General features: G+C 37.1%; 1 protein-coding gene across 1 annotated transcript; it reads right to left on the reverse strand.

The window, feature by feature from the left end:
- Positions 1-12114: 12114 nt before the first annotated feature.
- On the reverse strand, positions 12115-20473 carry LOC107218858 (acyl-CoA-binding domain-containing protein 5). The gene is made up of 6 exons (XM_015656881.2): positions 20098-20473; positions 16915-17108; positions 16655-16817; positions 16065-16213; positions 13954-14337; positions 12115-13488 (listed from the first exon to the last, which is right to left on the reverse strand). The coding sequence occupies exons 1-6, from the start codon at positions 20156-20158 to the stop codon at positions 13345-13347; spliced, it is 1095 nt and encodes a 364-aa protein (XP_015512367.1). The 5' UTR covers positions 20159-20473; the 3' UTR covers positions 12115-13344.
- Positions 20474-22369: the final 1896 nt, after the last annotated feature.

Genomic DNA, 22369 nt, shown 5'->3' on the forward strand with positions numbered 1-22369 from the left:
CTTCTATATCGCATATCGCAGTTACGTCGACAAAATGTGTATATAATATGATATACATCAATATATGATATATACAACGCATTCTCTGCAACAAGATAACGTTCTTCACTCTACACATTGTACATTAATGTATTGATTGCCATCGATTCGTTCTCACTTGAAATAGAAACGCGTCTGCTGTAAAGATTTATAAATAATATACACACATATATATATATACGTATATATGTATATATTACTCAACATATGTATATAGTATCGCATAACGATTTGAAAAGGTAATTCGATTTCGGTATATAATTATATACATTTGTCGTACCGAATTATAAAAACGAGATTTTCAGGTGAGAATTGAAATTAATGCGTTAACAATTATTTGGTTTTTAAATAATTTCGTAATACACATATGTACAAAAATTTTTTACCGCAAAACAATCTCTTGATGCATCGACTCACCATGGGAATATCAGCTCGAGGTTGTTCAGTGCGATAGTTTCGTGATTCTTCGTCTGTTCTATCGGTCTTAATTTTCGTCATCGAAGGTACGTGAGACGAAGCGAAAGATTCACTGCGCGAGAGTATTTTTCTGATTTCTTACAAGGAGATAATTAGTGCGTTTTTCTTTCCTCCAATTACTTTCACCGACCGTTCAAGTTTCAGGGAAAAATTTTATACGTCAAAAAAGAGGCTGGTCCGTATAGTTTCGATAAGAATTAGTCGAAGGGATGAGAGGAAGGAGTAGAAAAAAACAAAAAAAAAAAAAAAACAGGGCAAGAAACTCGACGCAAACACGATTGAATATCCAAAAACTGAGCTGCACCGCGTGGGCGATAAAAATTTACAGGAACGCGGGGAAAAATTGCAAATACCGCAAGTGGCTGATGCGGAGTATGAAAAAAGAAATGGCAACATCGTATCTGCGGATTTTTTATTTTTATTTTTTTTATTCGTTCATGGAATCGCGAACAAGACGATCTGCGGTCAGCTTATATTTTACGACGATACGGTGATAAGAACAAGGAATTCAGGATGTGCAGGGATATATGAGAGATGCGGTCGCCTCATCTCGCCTTCGCACTGAACCCGTGTTCGATATTCGAACGGTTATATTCGACCCCACCGCCGCGACTCGGGGTTGCAAAATTTCTCGGCGCGCACAAGATGGCCGCCGGGAACGGAGCGTCGAGAAAATGGCGCCTGCGCACCTCGTCGAAATTCCTGCACACCGCGGGTATTTGAGGTGTGGGATATACAGACACAAAGTCAGGTTAGCTACGTGTGTGCGAATCTGTGCAAATGCGCTGAGAGCTTTTTTCACACGTCTGCGCGCAGGCGGAAATTTTTTTTTCCCTCCCCCTCTTTTTTCCCTCTTAACTCTTCTTTTATCATTTTCACGAAAGTTGTAGAATTTGAGTACTCGCGCTGCGTTGGGAAATTTTGAAAAAATAAAAAAAAATCTCCCACAAAGCACTCGCCGAATGTTTATCATGTATTATTCGGAGAACCGGGTGAGTACATATCTGTAGTCTACGTAAGCGAATTCATCGTACACATAACGTATGCGCGTGATAAATCGACGAGAGAATCGCAAGGTTTAGAATATTATAGATATGGAATTCGGAGCTTAGGTGTAATTGTTGACTACCTTGTAGGCGTGCTCGAAATGCCGCTGAGCACTTTCGAAACTCCCAAACGCCTGTACATGCGTCTAATCGGTATCGTTGCTGATAGACAAACCGGTAAATATATACATACACAAATGTGTAGGTATACACCAGGTACGTACACAGGCGATACATGACAGTGAGACGTAGACGCGCTCTGATCATGCCGACTATACGAGGAGCATCTGTTGCTCAACTCCGACGCCGCTGTTCCCCAACAAGTGGTGGATTGGATTGGTCCACGCAGTATTATAAGATATCTATAGAAAGGAAAGTTTGCCCAGAAAATTCGGCCCCCACCCTTTCCAAAGCCGACTCAAAAATCAATCGATAGGAATAAAAGAAGGGAGACACGGCAAAGAGAGATGCAGGATATGCTATTTTTTTATTACAATTGTATTATACAGCGATATAAATTTTGGTAAGAAATTATAGAATTGAAAAGAGGACGGAGTTATGTGCAGGATTGATGCCAAATTGACTCGAAATTATTTATGCAGCAAAATTCGATGTTTAATATACATGCGGATGTATATATATCTACGTATATTCGTTCGTTGCATGGGGGGAGTTCTCGCGTATTGATTGCTGCAGCTAGTGAGAGCGCAGTGTATACATATACACGATATGTATACGTACGCAAAGCAAACACGTGTACATGAATTACTGTAACTACATTTGCAGCTGTTGCGAAACCAGTTAAAGAAGAACTAAATAATTTAAGAAAAATACCGTAAATTTATAAAATTTTATCAAATTCATCCGAAATTTGAAGAAAATTATGATACTCAGTTGAGCATTGGAATCAAACTTGTATTGTTGATGATGCGTAAATATTACGGTCCTTTTTTTATAAACCGTGATCTCGAGGCTCTATTTCGCGCAATTAACTTTGAGCAGACTGAGCAAGAAATTAAACACGAAACTGTAAAAAAATTTAATCAGACGGGGTCTGAATAAAAATAAAATCGAACTATTTCACCTGTATGGCAATTAATAAAAATCTATAAACGAAGAGAAAAAAAAATGCCAAGAATTCCCATTGATGGTATAATTTATCAATTTTACTTCTACAGCGTATTTTTAATTCCTGTTCGATTGTACTTCAAATCAAGATTATTCGAGAAAAGAGGAATCGTCGAAGGCGAAACCAGGGGTCGAAGAACGAATCGAGGGTGCGAGCGCGTTCCGAGTCTTACTGACCCACTTCCGTCGCTCTTCTTTGGCACCGGAATCCAGTATGCAGAGTGAAAATTTTCCTAAGGTGCCCAGAGATCGGAGAAAGGAACGATGGGTTCAAATTTAAAATTGTGTGCAAAAAATTGAATGATAGAAAAAAAGAAACACCCCCAAAAACATGAAAAACTTGTCTACCTACGTAAAATAAGATAAGTTAGTGTCAAAGTAAACAGTTACTGTTTATAAAAATTCTAAAATCGGGGGAGGAACAGAATATGAGACAGAGGGAGGGAAGAACGAATAAATTCGGTAGAAAAATTGTCCGCGGGTATATCGTAACTGTAGGTAGAAGGTATATTATATACATCTACATCAGGGGACGGATTCCCGAGTGCCACGCAGGTGAATCATTTTTAATGAAATTGACACGGTGAAAGGTGAGCCGCTCTTCCTACGCGTCGGCATAATGTATATATGTATAGATATAGTATCGCGTATATGTATAGTTGTACTTGTGCTAGGGGTTAGCTAAAGAGAGAGAAAGAGAGACTCGGATTTTACGGGGACGAAGGGGTTCGTAGCCGAGCGCGTAAATCGTCAGTATCGAGACAAGTTTCGAGCAAAATGTTAATGATCAAAGTAGAAACAGAAAGGTTTCAAATTAGAATTAGAGGTAAAATTTCTTGCACCTTTCCTGACGAGTGGATCACAGGAAAAATCAATTTTCTAATTCCTACAACGATTCCTAAATAAGAGTATTTAGCAGTATCACAGAACCAAAATTCTACCCCGCTGAAAAAAAACTGTAACGAAAATAAAAATTGTCCTGTACCAATGCTAAAGATTATTCAAAATTCAGACAATTAGTGTGATCAAAGACCTGATTATGACCATGTAAAAACGGTACGAATTGCAAGATGTCGAGCATACAAGTTCAAACCATGAACCATAATATTAAGGATCTTTACAATTACGAACCATACGCGAGATTTTGACCTTGGTCCAAGATGTCAAGAGACAGCTTGTCTGCGATATAAATGAGGACCGATGGCGTCTTTCCTCTCCGTCAATCGCGGTTGTCTCGTTAGGGGTGAAATCCTCGCAACTCCGTCGGTTAGATAACATACCTATAATAGTCGACATCGCGTCATTGATTTATAAGCTAGTCGTAGACGTCTACAACCGTTTCAGCTGCCATTCCAGATCCTCAGCCTTCTCCTCATTCTTTGCAGGCGGATCTGTCCTGACGTAAACGCGGCGGAGAAAACAACCCTGGCTAACATACGCAACTTACGCGATGTGTGTGTGGGCCGAAGAACAGTGCAATGGGCAGCATAATCGGAAGGCCGGGTTTCAACCCAACTATAATACGGGAATGATAACATCGTGACAAATGCGAGGAATAGGCGAAGAGGACCGATTGCCGCTTGTTAGGGTAACGAACGACGACGGAGAAAAATCTGCCCAGTTTCCTGTCCATTTGTGTGACATACTGTCAAGTCGAGTCGAGGAGAAACATCAAAATGCCCGGTACAAAGATCGTTCGAAACGGTTTTTTCTTTCTTTTTTAAATCATGTGTAACTGATGCCACATCTCTAAATTGAGGTCACGTCAATATTCTGTTCAAAATCCTTGATATCATTTTAACGGATCCAATTTTTTGTGCCAATCCTATGAATGTGAAACGTAGTATCTATACTGAAATTTAGATTGCATAATTCGTGAAAGGCGGATTTTGAAAACACTTTGATCAGACGTCATAAACAAGAGCGTAATACAGTCGTAATATGTAGCAACGTGACCAACGACTGACTTGTTGTTTGTACCAAGTTTATGCGTAACTGCAAATCTATGGCACGTCTATCTATACATGCCGAGTGAATTATTATCGACATAATAGTCCGCCGTCTGGTATAGTTTAATGCGCATGGGCCACAATTCGAGAGCAGTTGTTTGCCAAGGCGACCAACCGTCATGAACGTAACCTCAAAAATTGTGAAAGTTGCCGCTGGCACTCGTGTTCACACAAAAATTTAAAGAGTGGATTTGGGATATGGTCAGCTGACCAATGCCTTTTGGTCCGAAAACAAAACTTATGTCATATTCAACACACTGAAATATAATAACACTGGAACAATCACTGCGGTGGTAGAGATTCCGGAGAGAGAGATAGTTCGGAGATGAAGTGCTATCTTTTTCTAATAGCTACTGCGCATGCGTGAGACAGTCTATCATGTCTACGAAAAGCCTATAAAAATATATGGCAAAAATATAAAGTTACTGATTTACAAAAGAAAACACGTGCGAAAGGGGACTGATCTCTGGTGTACAAGCTTTTTGAAAGACTGCTCAAATGGGGACGCAAATTTTATTCTTTTTTTTTTTTTGCAATGTTTTTCTTTTTCCACGTAGAAATTGGAGTTTTTTTTCACCCCGATCTCAATAGATCACTGAATAATGAAAATAATGTGATTCTGCAATCTATCGGATCTAGATCGAGGCATATATAAATTAGAAAAAAGACAATTCCGATATAGAACAGCTAAGAACTTGCGAAAAAAATAGTGAATTCTGAGATACCATCATCGTGTTGAGGTCAAAAATTATATTTTCAATTACAGAATCAATGTGAATTTTTCCAGATTTTTAAAAATGGCATTTTTGTAATTGGTTTTGCGATTTTTTATAAATGTCACCAGTGGCTGAATAAAATCTGCGAAAATTCCCGAGACTTTTTTGTGTTGGTAAGAACATCATTGAAAAAAAAAATCGCTGCTAATTTGACGTGGAATGCCCCATATATATATGGTGATTCTGAAAAAAATTATTTATGATTTTCCAACGTGGCACCCCCTAAAAAGTTTGTTTAGGTTCAAAGAAAGATTCTGTGAAAAAATGAGCCTTCTACATTACGTAGAGAATCGCATTTATTTGATTTTCACTTTTTAAAACTTTTTTTTGAATTTGTAAAATAACGCGTTGTGGCACATCAATTATTACTTCTTTCCTGACATTTATATTCAACCCAAAGATCACGATCCATAACACAAAAATCCGATAAATAACAAAACGATAAATTTAAAAATAATAAAAAATATCATCCGGGAATCTTATTCTCCTAAATTAAAAGTTCGTGTTGAATTATAACTATTTGATAAGATTGAATTAATAATGAAAAGATTGTCAGTTACACTCCTCAAAAAACTACTGAAGACTTAATATTACAAGTGTGGCTCTTCTTAGTTACGTAAATTGTGATATTGCCATTCATGTAAGCAATAAAAAAGAAAAGTTATTCACGATTCTTCATAAATTTTAAAAAAATATACAAAAGTGAACAATTAATTGAGCGTGATCTTCCTCGTAACGTAGAACGCTCATCTTTTCAAGTTTATAAACTTATTTACCGAAAAAAAAAAATGACGTATACTTGATTAGATTTAATTTACATAATTTTTTGTTCAAATTCTATTTTTCTCTAAATAGAAAATATAAAAAAAAAAATAAGATGAAAAAGAATGAAAGAAAATAACTAACGATCTAGTTAGTTATTTTCTTTCATTCTTTTTCATCTTATTTTTTTTTTCTAACAATAAATTGATTCAACGCGCTACACGTTTGGTTTTTCATTACTATATTTATATGCAATTAACGGTGGCCGTTGATTGATGGATTATTATAATATATGTATACGTAGCAAATGACAGACTGACGGGACTACCAAGTGCAAAAAGGCAGATGAGCATGAAAATTACAGGCTAGACGGATTCCTGCACTTGCGGTTGCGTATCATTTTTTCTCGGAGAAAAAAAGGAAGTAATTCAACGTTTGAAGATTGGAGAATTATAATAAGAAGGTAAAAATAATTCTCTGCCTCTTGTCGCTACCCAATGTACAACATTTTTACCAAATTTCATATTGAAACAAGAATTGTATGAGCCTGTTTCAACTCCTGAAGCGAATGAAGAGAATGGGATGGAAAAACGAAGAACGGGATAAATGAATGCACCATTGAAAAGACTCCAAAGACCGGATCTGTCTCGACGACAGGTGCCGGTAAAAACAGCGGTACAAGATAACGAACAAGATAAAACGGAAGCGAAGCGTCGAAAAAGACGGATTTTCTCAGAAGATAAAAAAATACGTACGAGAATTGAAAACAACAAAAGGAAGACCAAGATGACTATACACGATATATTATACAGAGCGAATTCCTAAAGACTGCATAGTCCATTGTCTGCTAAAATTTAATTCGCACGCGCTGCATTCCGAGAAAAATTGTTTACCAGGGTGACCAACTATCTCTATCCTCAAAAATTGCAACATTTGTGAATTGAGCACAACAGCCACCGGCAACTGTCAAAGTTTTTGAGGTTAAAGACAGTTGGTCGCCCTGACATGCAGCCGTTCATGAATTACGGCGCGTGCGCATTGAATTTTAGCAAACTACGGACCACGCAGTTGTTAGGAGTTCACTCTGTATATTATTATAGGTTAGAATGAGAAACTTGCGATGGGAGGAGGGATTTTTTTTTAAATTTCCAAGCATTCCGCGCCGCGAATATTATAAAGAAAATACACAATTAAGCTCGGAATGGTCACAGTTGTTCTTAACCTTTTGAAGTTTTCACGTTTTCTATGAAAATTTGAATAATGAATTGATTAATAGATCATACATGAGTTTCGACTGAATATCGGGGGAGGAAAATTTCTCAGCAATTGCACGGTTCGCATTTTATTAAGTATTGAAACGAAATACGGAGGCTTTGAAATAAACAAGGGAGTCTGCACCTTGCACTCGTGTCGCGACGAAGGCGGTTTTCCCATTTTCATCAGGTCGAATGAATACGCAGGCATAGGTACGTATATTGTAATGTAGGTGTGTATATATGTATAGTATGTACAAAAGGTACGGCGCCACCTGCCCGATCATCGCCTATTCTGCAGGGTTTAAGTAGATCGGCTTTAGTGGCACTCAGGTCACAGCGAGTGACCATTTAGAGCAGGCAAGAACCGCGGGGTGCATAGTGCCCGCCTGCATGCGAGCATTCGGAAACGGGATCATCGACTGGGAGGAAAATGAGGAGGAGGAGGAAAAGGAGGAGGACCAAGTGACCGTAACACGCACGCCGTCCTCCGATCGGCTGGTATATTGATTTCTTATTACCGTCAGCTGTGTCGCGCAGGAAATTGGAAAATAACGTTAATCACTCGTGTATATAATATATAATGTAACATACAACGACACGAAGTAAGGGAGAGCGAGAGAGAGAGAGAGAGAGAGAGTTAGAAGCCCCGCGCAATTGAATTTCCAGCAATTACAACGTGCACTAATTGTAAGAGAAGTTTTTAGTTCCGGTTACCGCTCAGTTCCTAACTATTTTCATTTTTTACCACAATCGAAAAATGTAGTTCTAGGTACGAAATGAAAATTAGTTTTCTAGCTCTTACCGGCAAGTCTAGTATCCGTTACTATTCTCTCTCATTACGATCCACTGTTACTATATTTTCTTGTTACTGTTGCGAAAATTTAATGCTTGTGCAACAGTAAATTGACGTTAAAGCCTTATTTAACTAAAAAAGTAGAGTAAACCTCCGAAACTGATTTTGCGTTGCAATTACTAAAAAAGTATCGACAGTAGCGCAAAGCGGTTACGCGTACCTCGTTTTTCGTAATTCCAACAATATTCGAACAGTTTTTTTAACGATACCTGTTTTACTCAATTTTTCTAGTTAATATAACAAATGAAATTTTTCTCAGTGTGGAAATATAATTTACTACCTTCTCCTGTCCATAGAAAAAATGAACGATTTACAAATATGACACGATTCACGATAATATTTATATATCAATAGTTATTTTCGTGGCAAGTGGGCATAAAATAAGGATTTCTTGACGAGTGTAACTAACCCGAGTTAAGAAGACGCACATACTCGTATATGCGCACATGCCACAAATCTTATTTTTTGTGCTACCTCCTGCAAAAAACGACAATATTCTGTAGTTTTTATACGCACTAGTGCGTAAAAATTGACTTTCAGGTACTAGTGCTCGTGAAAACACCAAAGTAGTTGCGTTGTTGATGAAGGTAGAGCAGAAATAATATTTCGACTGAACTCTTTTCCAATTTCTTTGATACACCGCATCATTTTGTGGAAATCTTCCGCGAGCCATTTTAACGTGCTGGGTAAATCCATCTGTAGTTATGCATTTCGTGGTACATTTCTAAAACCATCTGCCGGCATTTATGCAATTCAGGGTACACTGTGTCAAAATACGCCTGCATTACGGCAACTGACAGTAGATTATTGACCAATCGACCGATTGAATTGCGCATATAATATTTCCACAAAGTATCCTGGTACCGTAATTCATTTAGAGAAGTTTGAATAAAGACGAAAATTTTTAAGTATATAATTCGATCCTAAAGGTTTTAAATTTTTATTCACTCCAATCCTGACTCTTTTTCTATTTTTTACTTTTTGCTACGAATCGGCATAATTACACAAACGTAATAATTGATGCGGCCAGGCTAGAAAATCCGTTCAACAGTTTTATTACATGTAAGGTATAGCTGTTGATTCTCTCGAGTGTGATTAATCGCCGTTTTACACACAAGTACATCGTTCATGTATATTATTTCAATTACATTATGTACCTCATACACCGCAACTGCAACTGCCTCGATTTGTTCACCCTCTAAGTTACAAACAAATGAAAATACCTATAAGGTAAGGGCGCGATAAAATACGTCAATTTTTTTCTCTTTCGAGAGTAATTAACATGCAACGTCATCATTTGCACCGAGTTATGCATATTACACACATATGTATATACATATGCACGAGTCTCTCGGGTGCAAATATTTGCACGCGTAAAGCACATTTATACACATAACGAAAGAGAAAAAGAGACAGAGAAAGCGAGTATTATGAGAACCGCTTTAACAACCAGACCCATTTAACGTGGCTCTCTTAACCGATTGCGACTCGATATTGTCTACTGCACTCATTTCCCGGAGTGAGAATAAGAAATACGAGCGAAAATGAGAAAAAAAAAAAATTAATAACAATAAATAATGACGACAAATATAAGCATAGTAGAAATAAACGAAAAATACCGGAGAAATATAACAGCCGGCACTTTGCTCTTTGCGAAAGATTTGACCAGATTACAAAGTATGTAATTGAGACACAAATGACAATTTAAAATACCCGAATTATAACAGAAAAAGGGAAACAAGATTGAATAAGATTATAAATCCCAATTTACTTACAACGTCGTCTGAACTAAATTAGAATTAGATATTTTTGTTATCTGTTAAAAGTTTGACTCAATTGGGAGGGTGGGTCAATCAAAATTAAAGTAAAGTAGGTGAAAAAAAAACGAATCACATACAATATTCGCTGACTGTTTCACTCTTTCGTTCCAGTCTTCTTGTGACTCATTTTATCGCCTGCAACAACTCGTGCGGGTATATAATAAGCAAGCGAAATTCGGTTGACGCGAGAAGGCCCGTATAAGCGTTTCATTAGGGATTTACTGCTAGTTAAATATCCCGAACACGGTTACGGTGCGGTCTACAAGGTACAGGGGATACTAGTTAGGAATATATACACCCCTAAAAACCGCCCTTACCCTCGCCAAAAGCCAACAAAGTTCGCTCTTATACTCGCATCGTCGGCGCCCCTTCTATATATTTTCTTACTAACTTTTTGCGCCGCACTTTTTCGAAAAATAAAATCCATCCACATTATCACAATCTTGAAATCAATTAAATCTGGTGTTGAGAAGAAACTTCCCTTCAAATGATTTCATCGAATAATGAAAACCATCGGTATAATTAGCGTGCAACAACTGTGTTTCAAACAATTCCTAAACGATAGTAAAATCATTTACAGACGGAAAAAAAAAAAAAAAATGAAGCCGAACAATTTTCGTGAATATACGCATACATCAAAATCCGACCTAGATACAACTGTGGCAAAGAATAATCGAAAATATTCTCTAGAAAGTTATATTGACATATTGCAATGAATTGGACCTGATTTTTTTCAAATATTTCTTATCGCAGGAAATTCGTTCGATTAATATATCGAATCAAATTCAGAGCTGAACTTTTTGAAACGTTTCTTCGATCGTTCGTTGTGCGTAGTTTTTGTTCGTATATTTCATGCATAACATTAATATTTTCTCTAGGAAACGATGACGACAGATACGGACGAAAGCCTCCGTAGTTTATATTGACTTGATATTTACTCCACTTTGTGTTTACAATACATTTGAAAAAGCTGATTGCCCCCCGGATCCAGGGCGTCCAGACGGCGTCATCGGCGGCGCCGAGCGTCGTCGCGCTAACTATCGTCCGAATCACCGTCGGCGGACCCACGCCTTTATTAAACGGTCGGCGCCCCTCCGTTTCCGCCCCCCTCAAAGTATCGTAAAATTAAACCCGACTTACTTAGCGCAGTAGTTGACCAGTAATAATAAAAATAACAACATTATTATTACTATTATTGGTGCAATGAATATCACAAAGACGTACTCGTTAGTAGTGCAAAATTATCAGAATTTGACAGGTTTATTTTATTCTATGTCAAAATTCGTTTAACTTTTTACGCCCCGCTTCCCCATTATGGAGATGATTATAGTAATTATTTACTATAAACGATCTTTACGAGCATTGAAAAAAATTTTTCAATCACACTTTACACGATTTTTCGACGATTACTTCCAATAGTTTATTTGTCAAGTTTATTGTTATTGCGTAGAAGACACGAAGAACCGCAAACCATAACGTTTGTTAGATTATTTAATTTCTATTTTCTATCGATTCCACTACGCGGTGATAACATAAATAATATATTTCATCGTCACGTACCTGTGAAGTTTTGAGTTAACGATCCAAGTCGGATTTCTTTTTATTATACTACAGAGTTTTAATCATAGAATCGCGTTTCTTGTTTTCGTCAATTCTTTTTCTCTTTCTTATTATTTTTTTTTTTGTGATAACCTGTCGTTACAACGACGTTATAAAAATGCGATGAAAAGTATCACGCTTACAGATTGACGAAAAAAAAGTATGATCCGAGTAAGTCAAGCTTGAAATTTCATACGCTACATTTGGCAGGTAGATCTTGACTTGAAAAGACGTTAAAAGGATTGGAGCATAGTTCACGGTTAAAATGTGCAATATGATGTAAATATGTATTGTGTATATAAATAGGAAGAAAACGTGACCATTTCAAAGGAGAAAAAAATATATAAAATTTATAAAACATGAAATTTATCCTCCAAAATCCAACTATACATATGTGTAACATTTCTTTCGTCTTTTTTTTCGTATTTGTTTCTTTATCGTTTGTCGCTTCTCTTCAACGTTTGTACGGATGTACAAAAGTAGTGATAATAATTATAATAATAACAACAACAACAATAATAATAATAGTAGTAATAACGTAGTACAATAAAATTTGGCGTACATGTATATAATGTGTATCATATGTAATTCTTATATCAACAAGTCGAATATTATGGAACATTTAAGCAACAATCTCTGAATACTCTAATATAATATGTATAATATTATTTACATCTCCAATGACATTCGAGATACTTATGTACAATTTAATATTCGGTTAGCGAATCTGGTGGCGAAACGGAAAAAATTCATTCGAACGGACGTACAGGCGAAAGTACAAGGAAAAAAGAATGAAAGATGACTGAATTATGATCAAATACCGAAAAGATGAGTAATTGAATAATCTTAACAACAAAAAAAAGAGGAATGTTAATCTTGATGGTTTTTTTTTTTTTTCATCACACCACAAAACAAATTTAGTTCGTTGTGAATAAAGCGGAACAAATTCATTCGAAGTATGATCCGTGGCAGAAAAAATAATGCAAGACGCGACGAACCGATAAGGGAAAAAAGTTCGGTGAATGGGAAAAAAAATATAAACATTGAAGAGGTTGGAATTATATACGAGAGTTGACAAGAGTGAGTTACAAATTTAGGGATGATTTGGCAACAGCGAATTAACAACGAGAAAAAAAAATTACGTCGTGATCCGAGTGAAAGAGGAAACGAAATATTTTCGCGAACGTGAGAAAAAAAAAGTATGCTATCGAAATACCGTATTAAATAACTTTCAATAATCTGTATGATACTACAGTAATTATTTTCAAAAATATTGTACAATATTTATAACGTGTATTTATTTATACGATAACAACTAAATCTACCTATCCTCAAATTGTCCCCAGAATCTAATTAAACGCCCGCTTATTCAACGTGTCTCTCTTCGTCATATCACCGATAATCAAAAATCTACGTATCTTATACATATTGAATATTGAAAATGAAAAATTCAATTCCCGCATATTTCAAAGCTAGAATAAAAATCGTATCAAATATATCCATTCAATTAACAACAGTGTGTAGCATAAATGAGAGAGAAAGAGCGAGAGCATTTTTAGTTTTATTACTATAATTGTCATTACACATTTCGCTGGCGATTCCGTTGGACAATTGTGATTGCGGCGTGAACCAAAAACGGCCACAGTATCATCAGTGCGAATAATCGTGGCGAACATTCTGGCAATGGCCACCATTTCGGATATCTTCGCTCGACTGCTCGACTCTGCAATAAATAATTCAACGGTCAATTTTCATAACAAGTTAGAATCGAGCGAGCAAAAGCGTTCGCTTATAAAAATTTAAAAAAAAAGTGTCAAAACAAAGATTCAAAAACCGTTGCTGAACTCAACGATGTAAATCTATCTAAAATAATAATCCATGAACACGGAAAACATTCAAAAACTACAATGTTTAATCTCAACATTGTCGAAACTTGAGTGGCTTTCATTAATCGACAAAAGTGAAGCAATTTGAATTTAACTCAACTTGCACTTCTCGAAACTTTGTTACGGTAAGATCATGTTCAATTTCTGTTTCAACACTTTTGTGATCAGCCTGTGTCAGTGATGACATCCTTCGCTCCACCGGATTTGTCATTTCTTCTGACTCGACTAACGTTTAGCAAATTGCAACAGTCTATTGCTGAAGCAGCAAGCAAGGGACTTAAAACGGGGGTTGTAATACTTACAAGCTGAGGAGAGAGCGTGTTAAGCGCGTGTCCCTCCAGGCTTCGAACGCGAGCTGTTATTCTGTCCAAATCTCTTTGTAAATTTTGTACAGTGGCTGTAATTTGAGCAAAGAATTCGGCATTTTTTTTGTCGTCCTTTCTTTCCCTGGATCTTCCCCTCTCGGGTTTCACCTCTTCGTTGGATTGCGCGTGACCGCTAGGCGGCGAGCTATCCCTGTTCAACTGTTCCGTAGAATTTTCCCTGACAACGGTCGGCTGACCGTTGGTAATTTTATTACTGTTTTTAGAATTGCTAATCGCAGTCGTCGATGACTGTTTCTGATGATGATTGCTCGAATACTTGGCGGACGTGTTATCTTTGTTTGCTGTTCTTTCCGGTGCGGACTGAAACACATTACACAGACAATCTGTTGCCAGGTGAAATTAATAGCCGGATTTAAGTTTTATTATGCAACAAAACTGAAAGAAGACTGTTAAGTGAAGACAGAAATGAAAAGTATTTTCAAAAAAGTTTCTTTTGTATCTCACCTGTGAAACATTTTTCTTAATAATACTTAACTGCTTTCGGGTGGTAACATTTCTTTTCCTCACATTCATACCATCGCATTTGACATTAAGTGGCTATTTGTTCTATCGATAGTAAAAACCAAAGAGCAATGCAAAAATAAAATAATAAAAATAAAAAATCCAAACACTTTGCAGGCAGAAATAACGGAAAATATAAATCCGCAACCAGTGATAAAATTAATTTTGCTACGTTTTTAAACGTCGTGCGTGGTAAATATTTGACTATGGAAATCTAGTTAACTGGGTGAAATCATAAACAGATAATGAAGTGTACACAGAGAGTTTTGCACCGTTACCTGTTAGCAATTATCGCCATTGCCAAGTTAGTTGTTATTATTACTGTGGTTATTAAAATTATAATATCGTAAATTTGAATTAATAATTACGGAGAGAAAGGAGTAGCTTGTAAATACAGCTGGGGCGATGCTCTCTTCAGACTACCCCCAACTTCCATTCAATTAACTAATTATTGACACTATTATTAGTATTATTATCATCAGTATTATTATTATTATTTACCAACACCTAAAGCAAGGAAACAAAAGCTGATCACTAGCGGGAAAATGAAACTGAGAAAACAAATCCTACGTCAAAAACTTCAAACTTTATGGGATTACTTGAAACGATCCGTGCAAACATTGATAGTCGAATCAATTGAAGAAAGAACTTCATTGTTACACAAGGTTATAACAAGCCAGGTATTAATTGTAAAATTTTGTCGAGAGTTTAATCGCAGATTTCATTGAGTGGAATATCAATAAATATAAATATCGGTTCGTTTCAAGCAAATCATTTTCTGATGAACTGACGAGGATTTCTAACACATTTTGCGCTTCGAGAATAGTCATGTTTCGGAGTTTGGATTCATAAGAAAAAAAAAAACTAACAACTGTAGTACGAGACAATATCAAACAGGATGAAAAAAATCCTCAAAAATGAAATGCTTAAGCACGAATTCTGGCTAAAAATGCACCGAACGCATGCCCGAGGAAGCCGGACCAACTGTATTACATTGCAAGTAAAACTGATTAGAACAAAGTGGCAATCTAACGATCAAAGTCAAAGTAAACAAAGACTACTGTGCATCATGAAAACACTGTAAACCAATACATTATTATTTAACAGGAAGCGAGTTAAAAAAGTTTCTTCGTAGTACTTGTACACATTTGAAATAACTAGACAAATAATCTGTGAAATAGTTTCCCATTTCATTTCCTTATTTTCCGGTACGTTAGACACGAAAAAAACAGGGCATGAACACAATGAAGAAAAGATTAGGTAACCATACTATAGATCAGTACAATAGATCGAGTTACAGATGCGCATGAATCAATATCGAAAGTGAAAGCAGTTTCAAATGTGTTACAAGAAAATAGATCGAAAATAAAGGTAAAAGAAATTTAGCTGGATACAAAAATAGGAAAGATTGTAGCCGACGGGTCGCAGGTTGGTTTAAGTCTGCGATTCTGCCGCAGATTCCAGAAAAAGTAAAGAAAACAAAAAAGAAAAAGTGAAAACAAGAGGTAGTCGAGGAGAGCACTCACTTCAACAGTATCTATAAACACTTCTTCTTCTCCGTCTGTGTCCGGCGGTAACGGACTTGCACTGTGACTGCTAGCCGGGCTGGTTTCCAGGCTGCTAGTTATGTGTCGGGAGGTGCCGCGTGCTCGATGAGGCGAAGTTTCTCTGGATCCTGAAAAGCATCATTGAGAGAGAAAAAATACAAAACAAGCGGTCACACAATAACATGAAGAAAAAAAAACCATCAATGTGATTGCATTGTATAACGTGCCAAACAAAAACTGTTCCAACCATATAAATAAATCAACCAGCATTGAAATTAATCTTACCGAGGTATGAATGATTTCTCCTTCTCAGGATTTACTTCCCGGCTGAAAACGTTCAACCTACTACTATTGAAGAATTTTTTCTCATTTTGCTCTTTAGAATCAATACTGAACTACTAGACTGTAATCTGATCAATAAAGCGTCGAACAAAAAACCTAAATAAAGGAAGCAAATAAACTTTTGCTCTCTGCGTTCACAATCTAAACAAATAAGCTTTTGCTCACAGTGTTCAATCTAAATCTTATTTTCTCCACCCTGTCGATTAAACCAAAGAATTATCACCAACCAATTGGAGATCCAGAGAGCGGCGAACCGGGCTGAGATCTCATTCTCTCAAGAACGGGTCCAACGAGCATTTCCAAATCTTCGGCAGGCACACTGTCGTAGAAAGAGTCCAGACTCCCAAGAAAATTGGCAACGTTGTCGGTGTACGACATCGTCTCTACAATCTGTATCGGAGGGAGGAGAAAAAGAAACAAAGACATTTAAAAGTACAACTGTTAGAAGTCATGCGGTCAAATTCAACTTTCAAATAATTTTATCTACCTTTTTGAGCTCGTCGACATAGTTATTCATGGCTTCTACTCGCCCCATATTTCCCAGTCGCATCCAAGCATCCCATTTGGCCTTCCTAACAACTTCCCAAAAGCCCGGTTTGGGTTGTTGACAAGGTCCTTCCGTTGCTTGCTTGTAGTACGAATAGAAGCGCAGCATAAGCTCATTGCTCGGTTGATAAGCTCCTGGTATTGGACAGATTGTTTTGTTTTAAGGACATGGTCAAATTTTTACCACAGAAAATCATCGACATGTTTCAAAGGTCGTAATAATATTTAACGTGACAATATTTCTTTGCTTATGAATACGTAATTACAGTCCTTGTGAGAATATCGTGATCCAAGGAAATTTGCACAATAAACGGGTGACTAAAACTACTTCAAATGCAAATTTCAAGTATAGCAAATGATCCAGAGTAGACAAGCGCATAGAAACGTAAGACACCGAGTTCGTCATCTTGGAGATAAAATAATAGGGAATGAAAACAATTGTCAGCGACAGTCGTCGGGTGGTTATAAGTAAGTGTGAAAGTGAGAAAGCCAGACATGCAGTTTCACAACCACCACCGTCTGATGTAGTGCATTACAAGACTGACTTATAGTCGATCAACTTTCTAGTATAATCGCAGTTAAATACGGGACAGAATTTATCATTGGATTAACTTTTGTTGTAGCCAAAGTTGACGGGTAAAGGGAAAAGAAACAAAAACTAGAAGCAAAAAGAATGGAACAACATTGCAAACAGTAATCATAAAATGCTAAGTCATTGGATCCAACAAAGCCGATGGCAGAAAATTCTAGGTATTGATAAAAACGATATTTCTTTTATCCTCATTGTTATATCGTATACAATGACATTGAAACAGAAGCAAATTACCAGTTTATGAACAACTCAAATGTCATTATGCCTGAGATGTCACTTTACAATATGTAAGACTCTGCTTCAACGTTAATTATTATTCCATAGAGAATATATTAAGCATGAATAACGAGTGTACAATATTACTATTCATAGATTCGGGCAATGATAGGTGCAAACAGAAAAAGAGCGAGTATATGCATATTTATACATCCAAACTCAAACATCCTTAAACAAAATAATATGGAAGTTTCCTGGCCGTAATTTGACCCCAGTTAAACATGGCTAAAATACCCTAAGTTTTTATTATTTTCAGTCAGACACTTTGTGCTTCATGGAGCGTTTGGTTTGCTGCCTTGACTTAATTCCATGCCTTTCACTTACGCAACCAACACAAACAGCTGCTCTCAATACTCGACTGAAATCTGTTCAATTATTACAAATAAATGCTCATCTATCATCAAAATGATAGGGCAAAAAGTTTTTTTTTTTTTTTTTGTTTGAATATCTATTCAAATGCGATAAATAATATAAATTCACTATAGAGCTATAATAGTTTTGTCGATATTTTGAGAAATCAACATGTAAATGCGATTGTTTCCGGACTTGTCGGAGCTGATAAATATAAGTAAAAGAAACGAAGAAACAATATAGAAATGGAGGGTTGAGAGGGAACAGAAAAAAACAACCAACCTGATACAGAAGCATATTTATTATAAGAAAGGAAAAAGTAGAAAGATTTACACAAATAAATGATACTAGAACTTTCAAGGAACTCATAAAAGTTCGTTTATTATGGGTCAGTGTCACTTTCCCCATTCGTACCTTCCCTGGCTGCCGATATTAACTCAAAACTGTGTGTGCGCGTGAGTATAAGCTCCTCCTCTACTCTTGCAATACCTCTCTAGTGCATTTTAAAGGAAAGGTGAAAAGTGAAAGGTGGAGCGAAGCGGCGGGTGTGAAAACTATGTATAGCTACTTACATTAGAAAGAACTCCTACATTCTATTATTGACACATACAAAGTAGCTTAGAATATGCAAAGTCTGTTCCGTTTGAAAGGCCAGAAAAAAGAAAGAGAAAGATGAAGGGAGTGCCTGAAGGGATTTGGAAGAATTTTTACCGGTCGCTGAACACCGAGTAACGACAAAAAAAACCGTTTCACAAGAGGTGGACAGATAGCCTGTATATTCCGTTGCTGGCATTAGCACAGTATGTGGAATGGAAAATTACTCAGGGTCACATAGTCGGAACTAAGATTAATTAAATTGTAAAGTTCAAAGCAATTAAATACCAATAAGAGGTATTACTGGTTTTTTCAATAATTTGAAAGGATCATAATTCATTGGGATATTTGTTGCAGTAAGAAAAAACACATGTTACTTTTGACAATAGGACATAGACACTTGCGATATTCCCATCAACATTAATATTCCTGAATATTTTCAACATATTCCTACTCAGTGAGAATCAATTTATTTATAAGACAAGTCAACGAATGAATTGAATAAGCCAATTTACAGCAGTTAATGAATATTCAAGCTAATGACCTCAGCTAAGCTGAGAAAAATTCCTACCTTGTGTCAGACTCAATTTTATACATCGTAAACAATGAATTTGAGGATAAAGAAGAGTACTGATTCGCTAGCAGAACCTGAATTTCTGGATTAATGATATCAGTATAAACTCAACTTGATTGCCACACAGTTCCTTGAACTTAGCACTCCGATAATCTGGTTTGGTGTTTATAGCAGTAATTGGAAAAAAATAAAAAACCGTGCGAACATAGCGATGGGATCCTTGATCCATGGATTCGGTCGAAACTGCAATTCATTTCTTTAATACTTTTAGCTTTCGTAAAAGCGGTTGTGTGTGTGTGTGGAATCAGAAATGGCGTAACAAACAAGAAGAAACGAACTTCGGACCCAGTAATTTTCAAGAACTTTGCACTGGTGCGGTTGATGATATCGTATCCATTCCTTTTCATCGGTCATCTTTCTTTGCTAGCTTTCTCTCTCCGTCAGTCTACCTGTCATCAAGTAATCGACAAAAACAGAGGGTAATGCAAACGCGTCGAGTTAAGTAGTATGCAAAAACGGAAGAAGAGCGGCACGGGTGCAATTAGCGTAGAAAAGAAAAGATCTCGACTCTTGGAGCGTGACGCACGAGCGCAGCGTAGCAGTAGAGTAGTAGCAACAACAATCATCGAGGACGAGCGGAGCGACAAACAAGAGGGAAATGAAAACAAAGGAACCGACCGTTTTTAGGTTAGACCTCTGACCGTCGGCTAGAGCCAATTCCGTTCGGGAAGACTCACCATTTTTCGGTAAATTCCTGATAACGTTCACGGCGGCGTGGAACTTCTCCTCGGTTGTCATGTCGGCGATGCGAGTCAGGCAGCCAGCCAGCCAGCCTCGAGTCCAAGGAACCGACGAATCGATACAACCGTACGTTCTCGTCACGTCCCCGTAATTACGCCTCGTCGATGCCCAACAACGGCACCAGCTTCGCGTCTTTGTTGTTACGCGCTCGCGACTCCCATACGTGTAATTGAGCCAGTGTTCGCCACACAACAGGGATCAACCGCGACAAGCCGTCGTGCCTACCCCACTCTGTTCTGCACGCAGAACTAAACTACACAAACTAAACGTATCTCTGCGAGTCCGAGGCGCGCGAGCGTCAATAGACTTGTTCCTCTATGGCGAGTGGAACTCTCGCCAAAATGGTGGACGCGCATGCGCAATGCGACGCTTCGCGATTCAATTATTCCTCGCGTCGCCCACCGCCTTAACATTTCCTTTTTTGTTTCCTTTTTTTCGACACAATATAATCGTACATGCACGGTTTGAATGTGTCGATACTTTTCGAGTCTGAATAATTGAAAAGTAGAAACGAATAAACTTCGATACGAAAACTATCCAGTATACCGATTCTTTTGTTCGATCAGTAGGCGCTGAAGTAAGTCGACAAAGTTACGGCGCGTGAAAACAACTGACTTTGAAAAAATGTCACCTCGAAGCTTGACGGCTCAGAACGGAATAATTTTTTACGTTGAAGCTTGTTTTATGCACTCCAGAAGTAAATTAAGAACGTTTCATGATCAGGTCACGAGGGAAGAAGGGCGGTGATTGGGGATCGACATTTTATTTATACCGATTCATGTAATTATACAACACACATAAATACGTCAGTTGCAGTGCAAAGATTAGGATTACATAACTCGTCGAGCTACGTGTAAATAGATTTTTACTTTACTACACATTGTACGTAGACTGCGGACTTATAAATTATTCTCACGCAACCTGGACGATGAAAAATATGCTTCCGTGCATTGTATGTCGATACGAAACAAAGAATCGTTGGGGGCGTCCCTCTCTTCCTTAGATGGAGAGGAAAATCTGAGAAAAATTACCCTGCTGTTACTATAATTGTGATGTAAAAGACACCTAATCAGTTTTTACCGTGCTGCATCAGAAAAATGCGTCGTCACATTTTAAATTTTGTGCTGCCGAAATACATAGTTTCTAAGCAAGGTAGTAATTTTTTTTCACAAAAACCCATAATTTTTGTAACATGCATCAATAAAAACTGCATTAGGTGTCTTTTACATCACGATTAGTAACAGCAGGGTAATTTTTCTCAGATTTTTCTCTCCGCGTATGATCAAGTCTTCGTAATGAGCCAGACGATGCGAGACACATCAAAGCATTTATAAATTTATCGCATATGATACGGGAGTACGTGAACGAGTTCATCGTCTCCTCTTCGAGGTTTCTTTTAATTAACCGAACGGATCGTTATCGTTCTTAATATAGGTATAATCGGTTATATTTTTTCCTTTCTTATTCTACGCCTCCTAAGTTCCCATTATTCGTAAACACGGGCGTGGAGGGGGAAGGATCCGTTTTGTTCACCAGAATACCTTTGCAACCAAGTAACCGAGCTACGTGTAACTGAATTTTTAATTCGCCTCCAACTTGTCGGCGTCGATTAGAGTGTTGCAGAGCCTGAACTATACATCTACGCTACATACACGTTCAGTTGTCTAATTTCATCTAGTTGCAACATTCCGCTTTGCTCTACATTTTCCACAATACAATTCCAATGAGAAGAAAAGCAAATAGTAATAAAAAAAAAATAATTATAGCGTATTTTATATGAGGTATTCCACACCATTTCACCTAATCGGTGAAGGTCACCGACGCCGATCTTGGTGTTAATTTTTTTCTCAATTCGTCTATCGAAAAAAAATAACACGTGTTCGGCCGTTTTTCGATTAGGTCACCTGTGTAAAAAATGATACAAGTATAAAATGTGTCAATTCTGAAAATTTTTCCAAGCACACAATTCTAAAATATTTCAAAAAAAAATTAAAAATCAAAATTTTTTGATTTGCGACACCTTCGATTTTCCTGAAACTTTTTACTTGCACTCGACCAGTTACAATCAAGTTTTCCTCCAAAGGAAATTATGGACTTCCGATTCGTTCAGGAGTTACACCATCATAAGTGCCGAAAAATTGGAAATATTTTACGGAAATCAATCTTAACTTCGATCAGACAAGTTTTCATGTTATAAAAATACATGTT

This window comes from Neodiprion lecontei, chromosome 4, assembly GCF_021901455.1.
Source record: "Neodiprion lecontei isolate iyNeoLeco1 chromosome 4, iyNeoLeco1.1, whole genome shotgun sequence".
Taxonomy (NCBI): domain Eukaryota; kingdom Metazoa; phylum Arthropoda; class Insecta; order Hymenoptera; family Diprionidae; genus Neodiprion; species Neodiprion lecontei.

Excerpts from the sequence above, each read along its gene's own strand:
- LOC107218858 (XM_015656881.2), bottom strand. The coding sequence starts at position 20,158 with ATGACAACCGAGGAGAAGTTCCACGCCGCCGTGAACGTTATCAGGAAT. Across the intron at positions 17,109-20,097 it reads CAGGAATTTACCGAAAAATG|GAGCTTATCAACCGAGCAAT; the intron begins GTGAGTCTTCCC and ends GTCCAATACCAG. Across the intron at positions 16,818-16,914 it reads ATGTCGACGAGCTCAAAAAG|ATTGTAGAGACGATGTCGTA; the intron begins GTAGATAAAATT and ends CCTCCGATACAG.